The 12,713-nt window shown below is 38.7% G+C and overlaps 1 protein-coding gene across 1 annotated transcript in view; it reads right to left on the reverse strand.

Moving 5' to 3' along the window:
- Positions 1–2,795: 2,795 nt before the first annotated feature.
- Positions 2,796–12,713, reverse strand: part of COL4A1 (collagen, type IV, alpha 1) — a 54,042-nt gene continuing 44,124 nt past the window's right edge. The window contains exons 46-51 of the mRNA XM_010140549.1: positions 11,208–11,306; positions 10,847–11,059; positions 9,186–9,363; positions 6,262–6,376; positions 5,083–5,255; positions 2,796–3,371 (exon numbers count right to left, since the gene is read on the reverse strand). Of these exons, the coding sequence (XP_010138851.1) occupies positions 3,290–3,371; positions 5,083–5,255; positions 6,262–6,376; positions 9,186–9,363; positions 10,847–11,059; positions 11,208–11,306 (860 nt within the window). The 3' untranslated portion in view covers positions 2,796–3,289. The remainder of the gene's footprint in view (positions 3,372–5,082; positions 5,256–6,261; positions 6,377–9,185; positions 9,364–10,846; positions 11,060–11,207; positions 11,307–12,713) is intronic.

A 12,713-nucleotide genomic window follows, 5' to 3' on the forward strand; every position in this document is an offset into this window, starting at 1 on the left:
TGTTTCAATATATACATACATTGGATTATTTCGCTATATTCTATTTTTATTTTGTTCATGTATAGATTTTTTTTTTTTTTTTTTTATTGAAGGGACAGAGTCAACTCTCACTTCTACTTGTGCAAATTGAAGTCACTTGGTTGAAAATTTTTTTTTTTTTTTTTTAACTGAAGACTGCTCCATTATTATTTCAGAAGGAAAATTGCTGGTGACTACAACGTATCAGAATAGAGCCAGAAAAGACTTGGGAAAATAGAGAACTGTCGGGCCGCTTTACATTTTAGTGGATTAGAGAACAAGGCACTGGTTAGTGTAAAGCTGTTAGGACCACCGTTACCACAAAGAGAGCAAGGGCACCACCTGCTGTTGTAGAAACGTATTTATTTGGGTCATGAAAGTTACTCTTCAAGTACTGCATTCAAAAACAGTCAGGCCTACTAAACAAGCTGTACTTTTTTAAGAAAGCTTTCTCCTGAAGTTTAAGCTTATGTAAGACAGTTTTGACAAACGGTGTGTTTGCAGTTGCCTGTTTACACAATGAACTGTACTGCAGCAACAACGCTGGCCATGAATGACTGAATGTGGGATACTCAACAGATCTTTGAAAGCAAGAAGGCGTTTCACATTTCTGTTCTCTTCCTCCCTCAGGGCATCAAAATCTAGCGTTCACAACGTTTTCAGTAGATCTGATCAGTATTCGATAACCACGGAAAAGTTTACTCACTGACTGAAGTAGAAATAGCATCTTCAGCCTGACAGCGGCTTAGGTCATTTTATGAGCCGGAGGTTGTGCAATAAATAATTGCTACTAGATAAGTAAACTATTGTTCAAACAATTTTTGAAAATTTTTCAAGGATCTTGTTTCCAAAATACTCCTAGTTGAGAAAATACAATTTAGTACTCACCGAGATGCAGTGAGGAGTCTCTTCACCGGCAAAGGGAATTGTTTTCTAATGCAGGGATTTGATTTAAACACACATGCAGGACTTCATAAATTCAACTCTCCGGTAGTTCTGAGACAATTCAAACCAAGCAAATTAAATCCCCTGCTGACCAGGAGGTAAGCTGTAGAGCGCAATTAAAAAGTCTGAGCAGCAGCTTGGATCCTCTGAGTTAGAGAAGGCTGAATGACTGCTTAATTCTTCCTAGACACCACAGGGAATCACCCTATATATAGTCTTCTCCTCTTCTTCTGAATTACAAGTGGCACTTTGGAAAACCCTGCATCAGGTTCATTAAACAGGACCAAACTCTTGTATTTTATAGGCTGGTAAGGGACTTTTGTGAGGACTGGTCATTCATAAATAAAATTATCATCTGTCAAAACTTCCATGAGAATTAAGAATCAGCACTAAAGGAAAAGGCCAGTTTCCATCCAGGGGTCCTCAGCCAATGTCCTCAAGGATTGTAAGTGAAAGCGAGTTCAGAACAGCAGCAGCAGCCTCTTCACAAAACAACATGGAACATTAACAAATTATGTGCTTTTGCCAAGGAAAAAGATATCATGGCCCATTTCCTCTTCAGACAACTTCGCCTACTTACAAGCAAAATTATATTAGATATTTTAATTTCTATCCTGTATAATTCATTTCTAATTTGTGCATGAAAAATTCAAGGTAAGAGTGAAAAATGTGTATAACTTGATTGCTTCCTATGAATGAACATGAAGTCAGCAGATTTTTTGGTAACATGTTCACATCAAACATATTTTGGTAAGAGATGCATAACCCGTGTTCTGTCTACCAGGACCAGTTCTCACAAGGTAACAGTAGAGGTGTCAATACCATGTCCTGTTTTGCCCTTCTCAAGATGCTTTGTACATCTGAAAGATGTGCAAAACAAAAGTAATCTAGGATTGCAACAAGCTTGTGCATTTATTGGTGGCTTATTAAAAATTAATTCATTGCTGTAAATGAAAGCTAATAACAAATTAGTAAAAACGTTTTGCTTTTTTTTTTGTTTTTTTTAACACAAATAGTTTTATTACAAACTTGAATTCTTTAGAAATACACATGTAAGAAATTACACAAAGGCCTTGGCATTTGCAAAAATCTTTGGGTACTTGCCTGGTAATAGTCTATAAAACACTTTTGGGCACAGATGTGCTCAAACAATGGTATCATTGCATAGAAATTTTTTAGAAATATTTCCGAAGGCCACTTTGGAGAATTTTTTGGCACAATATTGACAAAATTCAGGCCCTACATTTTTCAAAATCAAGTCATTCAGTGTGTGAGTAGTGTTTAAAACCCTGAAAAATATTAAATACAGAATAAAGACTATAAGCTCAAAGCAGGATTTACTATAATAAACACAAATAGCTGTTAACCTGGGTTCAGCCTCTGCAACTTCAGCATTGAAATGGCCTATGTAAAATGAACATTTCACATCATGTTTTGGCATTTAACATCTAATTCATGACACTGAAAAGAAGAAAACTTTTGTAAGCTTCTTTTTGAAATTATAAACTCAGCTGATTTGCCTAATGGTTGTTATCTATATAAATTACTAAAATATTTATATATATATCTTTTCTTGACCATTGCTGGATCATTCTTTATTCCACAGGGAAGTTTGTTCTACTACATAAAGAAGCTGCATAGTACCAACATAGCAGAAACACTTACTTGCCTATTTGGGAAACCAATTAGGCAACCTCTTCCAGATGTAGTCCCACCAAAACCAACAGCACTAAAGACTACAAACAGAAGCAAAGGTTTGCAGGATGGCACTCTATGTTGTGGAAAGATGGTCACATGTTGCTTAACCACAGTCTGTAATCCCAGAACTCCTCTTTACATTAGTGTTGCTTTGTACAGGAACAATAAGTACATACCCAAGAGTCTGGGACTTTGAGACACCTAGATAATGGTAACAACAAACTTATCTGGGGAAGAAAAATGAATCTAAATATATAATACAAGAATGAGAAACGGGGGTCAAACAGTATAAGGCAGAACTGCATACCTCCTAGCACCTTTGCATTTTTTTCTGGATAAATGCTGACTTTTAATTCTATCAGTGCATTGCATTTCTATAAAAAATACATACATTTTGATCAAAAGTGCCGTTTGGCATGTCAACATTTGAAGCTTATCTTTGTTGTCTCTCTTCTTCAGCAAGGACAGGGCCAGTAAAGCAGTGTGTGTTAGTTATGCAAGTTCCTAAAAGGCACTTTACTGTTTTCATATTGGACAACAATGAGGTACATATGATACATGTCTAGGCTTCATTGCTGTTAAACGAATAGCACCATATTGTGTGAAATTAATTGAAATTCAAAAGTCATTATGTTTTTCTCATACAGACTTGACAACGGCTAACATTTGAGCGCAGATCCCCTGCTTTCAAAGTTGAGGGAGTCGGTTTCCTATTAAAAATAAATAAAGGGAAAAACCCATTAACAATTGTTGACACCAACAGTCAGTTTTCAGGTTTGTAATTGACAACACAAACCCTGCCTGCAGCCAAGTGCCTCTCTAAGCTGTGCTGAATCAAGAAGGTGTCCCTAAGTTTTCTAATGTATACCCACTTTCAAGTTTGGTCACAAACTAGCACACCCTTAGTTTTAAACATCGTCCACATTCAGTTACTTCTGAATTCAATTCTCTCATGAGGCTGAACGCCTTCTTAACAAGAAGACACTACCTGTTTAATCAGCAGCTTGAAAACAAGCAGGAATTTGGATAGTAAAAAAAAAACATTAGGCAAAGAATCTGAAGACATCTGACTGTTCATGTGTCGCTTCTCACTCTTGCAACTTACCACAAAAATGAAAGGAAATTATGAGATGCCATACAGAAAGACAAACCGAAATCTTTAGTCTCTAACCTGTCTCTAGCAACTGGAAATAAAGCATTTTCAGACAAAAGTGTGCTTACAGTTAATGCTTTTCTTTAAAAAACATTATATGTTTATAAGAAATTGAAGAGTATTTGCAAATTATGATAGTAGGGCAGGTCCCCTGATCTGGGATTATTTTATTAATCTGAGATACGGTTTGCAGCCAGAAAAGGGTATGAAGTTGACAGGTCTCTGGGTAGGACTCAATCAATACAAACAACTGCAGCGCTGACTCCTCTAAATTTTCTTCTGATAGCTTTCCTCCTCTCTAGGGAGCCACTGCTTACCCAGCACTGGCAAATGGGCTCTTTTCAGTAGTAGTTTTTCTGGTTGATGAGATTTATCACAGTCCCAGTGATAATCAGCTGATGCTCAATTTTTCTACCTACTCAATTGACCACTATCTCAGAGACAAACAGTCAAACTGGCTAAACAACCTGCTTCATTTTGACTGAGACAGGAATTCACAGATGTAGAAGACATGAAGAGATGATGGGTACCAGATGAAGGGTACCAAGAGCAGCAGCCTGGACTGCAGTGGAAGAGGGTGCTTGCCTGCGCTCCAGAGGAATGTCTGCTAATCAGGTAAGCTGTGGGAAGCTGTGGTAAGACCTGGGAATTGGTCTATATACTAACTTATTAATAAAATTAATATGGAACAAATTAGACTGTGAAAAATACTTGTGTGCAAGAACAAAGCTTACTACCACTTAATTCCTGAAACTAGAACCTCAGCAGGACTGAAGGAATGTCTAAGGCGTTCAGCTGCATTTTATTTAGACATTCTTCCTCCAACATTAGGGAAAGGTAAATAATTGTTCAGCTTGCTTAGTTCAACACCTGCACTAATATCAAGTGGTTCTATTATGTGTCAACATCCACTGGGAGAATGTTATATGCTAACTCAATTTCAATCAGTATGTCAGCCTATGCCAGTTACGACTCAGTGAATACAATCAAACGTAGTAGAAACACAAACATTGTTAGAGGATTCTGAAAAGCAAAATACTAGGTACAAATGACACATTGTAAACACCAACGGAAGACACATTCATTAATTCCCTCAAAGGCTATTATAATTTTTTCCTTTTTGTTACAAAAATCATTAACTATGTACACTAACCAGGCTGGGGCACAGCTGATCGTTGAACCATGTATTACATTCAAACAGTACTTCTCTTACTCAGTGACAATGCTTGACTGAGTCTCAAATACTGATAAATAAATCATGAACTTACTTGAACATCTCATTCCTCTCTATAGTGGCAAGCCAGAAGCTGTAAGCATTTGCATAATAATTGCAGGTGCCCCGGCCATGGCATTCGATGAAGGGAGCGCTGCGAAACTCCTCTAGGCAGGAACCAGGAGACGCCAGGGCCTGGCCAGAGCCCTCCGCACCAGCACTGGTGTGCTAGAAAAATGCAAAAGCATCGGTCAGAGAAGGACTCTTTACCTCTTCTGCTACAATACCTATTAACTCTCTTGCACAAATACTTCTTCACATGCCTCTCCTTGTCCTCTGTTGTGCCTGTCTGCTGTTTTGTCCCTCTGCTCAACGAGGAACAAGAAGGTGGAACCAAAGGGCTCCAGAGGGTTCTCTTGCTTAATGGCAGCACAACACACCAGCAACATTAATTTCATGGCAGCTGTACACACAGAAATCCTTCAGGACTGACAGCAGGACCCAAGCTATCTCTGCGATAGCAACTGGTTAGGGACAGCTCTCTGGTGCAAAAGGCATATAGGTACAGTTTACATCTGAATAGCTTAACCCAATTCTTGCCCCGCATCACACTGGCCTCTCTCCCGCTGCCCAGTGCTTACAGCTCTGGATCCATGCTGTTTCTCAGCCCATGCCCAGACCTTGCTTGAGCAAGTGGCTGTTGATATGGTCTGTGACCTTGACAGAAAGCATGTTAACAACTGACCACTACGGAGGACTACAGGGAGGCTCTTCTATGCCACTCCTTGGCCCCGTTTATTTTACTAGTATAGATACAGCTGAGGAAACTGTCAAAAATGCCATTTGAAAAGTGAAGGCTCTTTCATCAAAAAACAGGAAGAGGAGAGGCACCGATATGCTACCACTCTGGAAAGCAAGCTACTCCAATGTAGGTGTAGAAGGACAATGGAAAAATATGCTTATTTCCTCATTTATCCAGCACTGTGCTGAAGCTGCAACCAAGAGAGCAAGCTGTGTGCATTTCCCCAAAAGTGAACAATTAATTGCTATTGCATTATCGTCATTTAGTAATAAGCCAGGATCTTTTCAGAGTCACCAGAAAGGGTACAGGTCTAATGCCCTCCTAAGACCTAAAGTGATGTAGTCAGATATTAATTTTCCTAAAGCAGCAGTACAGATCAAATGCCTGAAACGAATGCTTTTCTCAGCCCAGAGTATGTCCCAGTGAACTTACCATGACAAAGGAGTAACCAATCCAAAGTGAACTCCAGCCTTCCGGACACGGTGGTATTTGGATTGTTTGACTGTGAACAGCTATTACCATAGCAGGAGCTTCACACACAGAGCATCTAGAAAGACCAAGACATGAATAAGCTACATACACTCGAGGATTAATGCTGCCTGGTTTTTAAGAAGTTACTTTCTTCAAGGAATCCTGAATTAGAAAATGTTTTTCTAGTTTTCTAATGTTTTCATTAGAAAATTATTTTTTCCTTGAAAAACAAAGGAAAATCAAAATATTTATTTTAGAAAAACAATCAACTGGCTCTTTTTTTCTTTGTTTTAATTTACTTATGGTCAGGGTAACTATTAAGTCTTATTCCTATTAGCCTTCCTATGAGCAAAGAACAAGAAAACTCTTATCTGAATATTTAAAGGTATTTGTCTTTTTTGAGTCCCATTTGGACTGTAGTTTCTAGAAGTGTTCAATGTCATGAACATGAGAGGCAAATGGCCAAACATTATAACTCAGCAAGTATCACTTAAAAGTGGCCTACTGTGATCAGAGAAAAGTAATAGCAATTCATCATCCTAAACATAGCCCAGAGTGACTTCCAGAAAGTCATCTCTCTGGGAAATGTCTTACAAAGGTAATCACTGCTAATCTAATCTCATGCAAGCTCTTCCCCATGCATTTTCCTTGAACGTGGCTTATATTTACATTTGTGGTCTTTATCTCCAGTAAGAGATTTCTAGCAAAGTAACGTAACAATGAACTTAAAAGCAGCTCTTTGGAAAACTATGCAGCACCAGTTCTTTTACTTTAGATAAATTCATCGTGTCTCAGAACTTCTAGGTCACTGAATAATCCAATTACCAATTGTGCTTTCACAGGAGAATCATAAAAAAATGTGAATTCGGCTGGAAATTTTAATATGGGAGCTGTTAATAGGGAATTTGGTAGATATAATCCATTTTTTGTTGTACAACTCCTAAATTGGCTACTTCTGTTAACAACGATGAAAATGATTAAAAACAGATACTTAGAACTAAACAGTCTGATTCCTGTTATCAGAGTGGTGAAAAGAATCAAGTGCAAAATGGATTAAGCTGGATTCTGGAAAATGCATAGAAGCAAAGGAATGCAGAATGAAAGCCTTCTATTTCTGACTTGTGAAGACTGCTTTCGTACCCACTGCCTTCATCTTCACTGCAGAAGCAAGACAGTTATTTTAAGAAACACATCAATGAAAGAGTAAGTTAGAAGAATGTAAAGCTGCCTCTATTCTTGGAGCTCTGCTTTGCTTCAAGAGATTTCTGGTATTTCAGTGAAAGGCCTTACATGAAAAGAAGTCCCACGACCCCAGGCAGCAAGTGACTCTTCTACATCTTTTCAACTTTTGAATGGGGAAAACTGTTGGTTTAAAAGCCTCAACTAACAGAATACATTGAAAGAACAGTCTTCTCAGAGTCCTTGCTGGTTTAAAAAAGTGTGTATTATAATTATCTCACTCTCTGCTTTGGCTAAAAGAAGAAAACCCATATATACACAAGTGCACACATATACATATACATATTTATACTGCAAAAGCTACTTTATATGCCCAAGACAAGGCAAAATGTAGGTGGTTACCTCCTTGAGTAAGAGTTTCAAAAGTGATCGTTAAGGTCATTTTGGGTGCTTGATAAGGAATGGCATAAAAGGAACATGAAATTCAGAGGCTGGTTATTTGCAGTTTTCTAAAAAGTCAAGCCCCTTCCGTTCGCATCCAATGACCAACCAAAAAAGTAGGAGCAACAAAAGCTATAGACTCTCCTGAGACTCTTGCCATCAATCTGCCCGCTCATTTTCAAGGCACATCAACTTCTAGGGCACTAAATCAAAAACAGGGTACAGAGTACAACTGCAGACACAAGATGGATTCTATTATGCAAAATAAGTATCAAATGTTTTGCAGTAGAGCCAAAGAGGTTTTTGAACGCACCAAGACATCAAGACCACAACCCACTGATGATTTGAATTGACCTTTCTCTTGGATGGTATATACAGACCCGGGAAAACAATGACAGCAATCTCCACACCCATTCACTTTATATGACAGGAAGAGGGATCGGCAAAAGCTGATACAGATTAGAAGCAATGATGAGAATCATAGTAATACCTATTTTAATGATCATAATTTAAGTTATAGGTTGGGTATGCCACTGTCAAATACTTATCTAACGACAGTGGTATGGTTCACCACACTCTCGCTCACACCTCTGCCTTCATCACCAGGCATATTATGCCAGGGTTGTTTTTGCTAGTGGCCTAAAAATTTTAAATTGTCCAAAATTTCAACACATTGGATCAATGCAGAACAGTTATGTCTGATGCAGGTTACGCATTTTATGGTAGATGAGAATCTGGAATTATTTAAAAATAGATGATTTATTTTGCAACTGTTTCCTTTAATTCAGGCAATAATAGCAGTATTCAAGTAGTATGTCCAAAACAATGGAAGAAGCCTGGCAGTCTCCTGTTTGATAAATAATGCTACCATTTTCCAACAAAAGGAAACTGAGCCCAAAAAAGCTTATGGCTAGTTGAAAAAAGAAAAAAAATTGTTTTGGACAAGAATTGTGAATAAATTGAAATATTTTTCTCCTTCAAAGTACATCATAGCTTTTGCAAAACATCATTTCAAATTAAATCTTTTCATGTCAATTAGACTACTCTATTTGTTTGGGTTTCCCTCAAAATGGATTTATTTTTGATCAAAGTCTAAACTGAAAACATGCACACTTTGAAACATTTCATCAAAGGAACTCAAACTTCTAATTTAAAGGCAGGAAAGAAAAATATACAGATTAAAAGCCTTTTCAAAAAAAAAAAGTACCATATGCACTTTTCACAGGCTTCTTCATTCTACAAATATTGCAGAACTGAAACCATACCTGCTGATGAATGGTCTGATATTATCACCAGTAATAGGAGCCATATTCATTGGCATAGGTTCAGGAGTGGAGAGCCAGTAGGAATAGTCATTCCTTGATGCAAAGTTACATACGTTGTTGATATTGCAGAATAAGAAAGGCATGGTACTAAATTTACGAAGACAGCTTCCTGCTGTGCCTGAAATGTTAAGTGAAAGGTTACTTGTTAACTCATTTTTGTTACACCATTGCCAACTGCCAAACAAATATTTCCAGGAGTGGCTAAAAGACAGACAACACTTGCTCTAGAGGGCCCAGTTCTCTAGGAGGAAGCAACTTCTTTTGGCTCTGTAAGGAACAGGGCAAGGGCAAGAAGTAGCCCAGTCTTGCCTGTAGAATTATGAAATAACATAGGTTGGAATAGACCTCTAGAGGTCATTGACCCTGAGCCCCTGCCATTTAAATCAGGTTGCTTGGGTCAATAGCCAGTGGAGTTTTTAGTATCTCCAAAGACAGAGATTCAACAACCCCTCTAGGGTCCTGTGTGTGTTTGAGCATCAACACGGTAAAAAAGCTTTTTTAATGTTTCACCAGCATATATCTCATATATTTGTGGCCACTGCTTCTTCTGTCACGAAGCCCCTCTGAGAAGAGTTCGGCTCCACTTTCTCTACGCTCCCTGTAGAGATCTGTAGACAACAATAAATGCCTGCCCCTAAAATTCTGTTAAGGCTGAACAGAGTTCCAGCAGCCTGTCCAGACCCCGCTATCAATCTGCTGTACTCATTGTGGTATATCAACGTCTTCCTTGTTCTGGGAGGTCCAAGTCTGGGCTCAATATACCAGATGTGGTCTCGTAACTGCCAAACAGAGGGGAAGAATCACATCCCTCCATCTGCTGGTTTCGCTTTTGCCAACAAAGACCAATAGGCTGGGCAGTGGGAAATGGGGTAGTTGTTGCAAAGGCACACTGCTAACTCATGCTCAGAGTTGCTCATCAGGACTCCCAGGTGCTTTTTTGTAAAGGAGCTTTCTAGCAGTCTGTACTGCTGCTACTGGAAATAGCAGTCATTCCCTGGTCTGTTCTGCTGCATGAGGTTATTTCATTCTAGGTGTACCCCTTTGCATTTGCCTTTACTGAGCTTCTTGAAGTTCTTCTCAGCTCTTTTTTCCAGCTTGGTCCAGTCCCTCTGAATGGCAGCTGTGTTCACTAGGGAACCAACCTTTCCTTCCAGTATGGCATTACCCACAAATTTGCTGGGCATGCACTCTGTTCCATGACCCAAGTCATTAATAAATGCATTAAACAGTATTGGTCCAGTACTAATTCCTGAGAGATATCACTGATCAACAACCACCACTCAGAATTTGTACATCTTATCCCATCACTTTGAGCCTGATTTTCCACTCACCTTATCACCTACTTTGCCAGCCTAAATCTCACTAACTTGACTACAAAGATACTACAGATGACCATGTCAAAGGCTTGGATGAAAACTTCCGTAAATAAACTGACACTGTTTCCATTATATACCAAACCATTATTTGTACCAACCTAGAATAATAAAGCACCAGCTAACCAAGAAGAATTACACAGATTTGTTCAATACAGTTCTACAAATGAAAGAAACATTTGGTTTGTAATGAATTGTAATTGAATTCTAGTTTTGGTCTCTGCTTACCCAGATCTTGGCCATGAGCTCTTTCATTGCCTTGTACATAAAGCAAGGAGTAACCATGGTAAATCAACCTCGTTCCAAACGGACATGATGGTTCTTCAGTGGTTTGACTGTGTCTGGTAACAAGGAAGCCATGAGCAACAGATGGTGCACCTGGTGGGCCCATAGCCCCAGGCAAACCTTCAGGTCCAGGTGGACCAGGGAATCCTCTAGGCCCTGCAATACAAAGAGTATCCTTTTATATCTACAAACAGCAGTACTCTGCCTGTATAACTAAAGAAGTAAAAATGGATACATTCACACCTAATATCCCGAGTTATTTTTCTATGAAGGAATCAAGTCTTTGAAGAACTCATGGGCTTACCTGGAGGACCATAAGGACCAATTTCTCCTTTTTGCCCAGGTCTGCCATCAAACCCTGGACTACCAGGTGGTCCAGGTACACCTGAAGGTCCTGTCAAACCTGTTGAAAAACAAGGAATAGTTATTCTTGAATATTACTTCACGTTAGTTCTGACTTTTTGATTTTTAATACGGTATGGCCCAAGCACACCTTATTGTAAACTAAACTCATGCAGATTCACTGCATATATTGCAAGATCTAGAGCACATACATGGGTTACTACAGGTGAAGTGATTGTTGTAAAGAAGAACAGAGAAGTAAGCAGAGGGTGTGTTTCTAAAATAACTAGTATTTGCCTGGAATATGAAAAGGAAGGGCATCGATCTCTCCCCTCTCTGCTTATCATATGTCCATATGACCATATGTCATAGACCATAAAGAAGTAGGATCATAAACAGTTGGAGAAACCAGTATTCTCTTGGCTTCTTTTCGAACAGATTCCCTTTATCAATTTCTAGGGATGCTTTTGAGTCCTATATAAACTCAGTAACTCTGACTTTGGGAATAAGAAGCTAACATGATCAGCACCACACCAACATTACTGTAGCACATCAGAAACCTTAGATATTCACAGCTGTCCTCTTCCCGATCACTCAAAGAGCAATGTTGTGTTCATGCATTGAACTGACTACTACAGAACGGTGATACATCCCATACGAGCAAACCCATGCTGTGTTCAGTCACTGAGATTATTTCATAGCTATTTTCTGATGGACAGCAGTTGCAGAGCTGTAACCCCACCTTCAAGAGCAAACTTTCATATCTATTATATTAAATAGAAAGAAGATATTCATTATACTCCACTGTAATTCCCCATCATCTTCTCACAAAACAATCAGTAGCAAAGCTTTCCTTTAGAATCTTAGTGGCTTAAGAACACCTCTGAGCTCACACTCTCCATGTTCTGTCATTCTGAAGGACATGTGTCCTTGTGCCAGCATTTCATTTGTCTTACCTTTGCTCCTTTCTCTTGCTCTGTAATGTGGTTAATTTTTGCAATTGACCTTTTCTTTAAAAAAATTGCAATGTATGGAATAAGAGATGAAATCTAGGACTACGGACAAGCTTCCTCAAGAAGCAGTTTCCATGTCAAGATGTAATTTCCTCATGCTTGTCTTCTCCCAGAGACAAACAGTAACTAAGTTTGGATTCAACACTAAAGACAGAAGATACCCTAACGTATTCTGGGGAAAGGATGAGTGGTATGTTGCTAATCATTCTGCTTACTGCTGATCTTGGATGCTGATGCGATGATTGCAGAGTGATGTGATGATGTCTCAGAGTGAGAGTCTACAAAAAAATCACTAGGAAAGTATCTGTCTCTAGGACTTCTTTGTATGAGCTTCAAAAAGAGGGACGGTCTTCCTCATCATGTGTCCATGGCACAACTTTAGTGGCTTATAAAAAGCTGGATAATTATAATTATACCCAAAATGTTCCACTGTCTAGCTTACCATTGGTCTAATT

This window comes from Buceros rhinoceros, unplaced genomic scaffold, assembly GCF_000710305.1.
Source record: "Buceros rhinoceros silvestris isolate BGI_N320 unplaced genomic scaffold, ASM71030v1 scaffold4917, whole genome shotgun sequence".
NCBI classification, from domain to species: Eukaryota; Metazoa; Chordata; class Aves; order Bucerotiformes; family Bucerotidae; genus Buceros; species Buceros rhinoceros.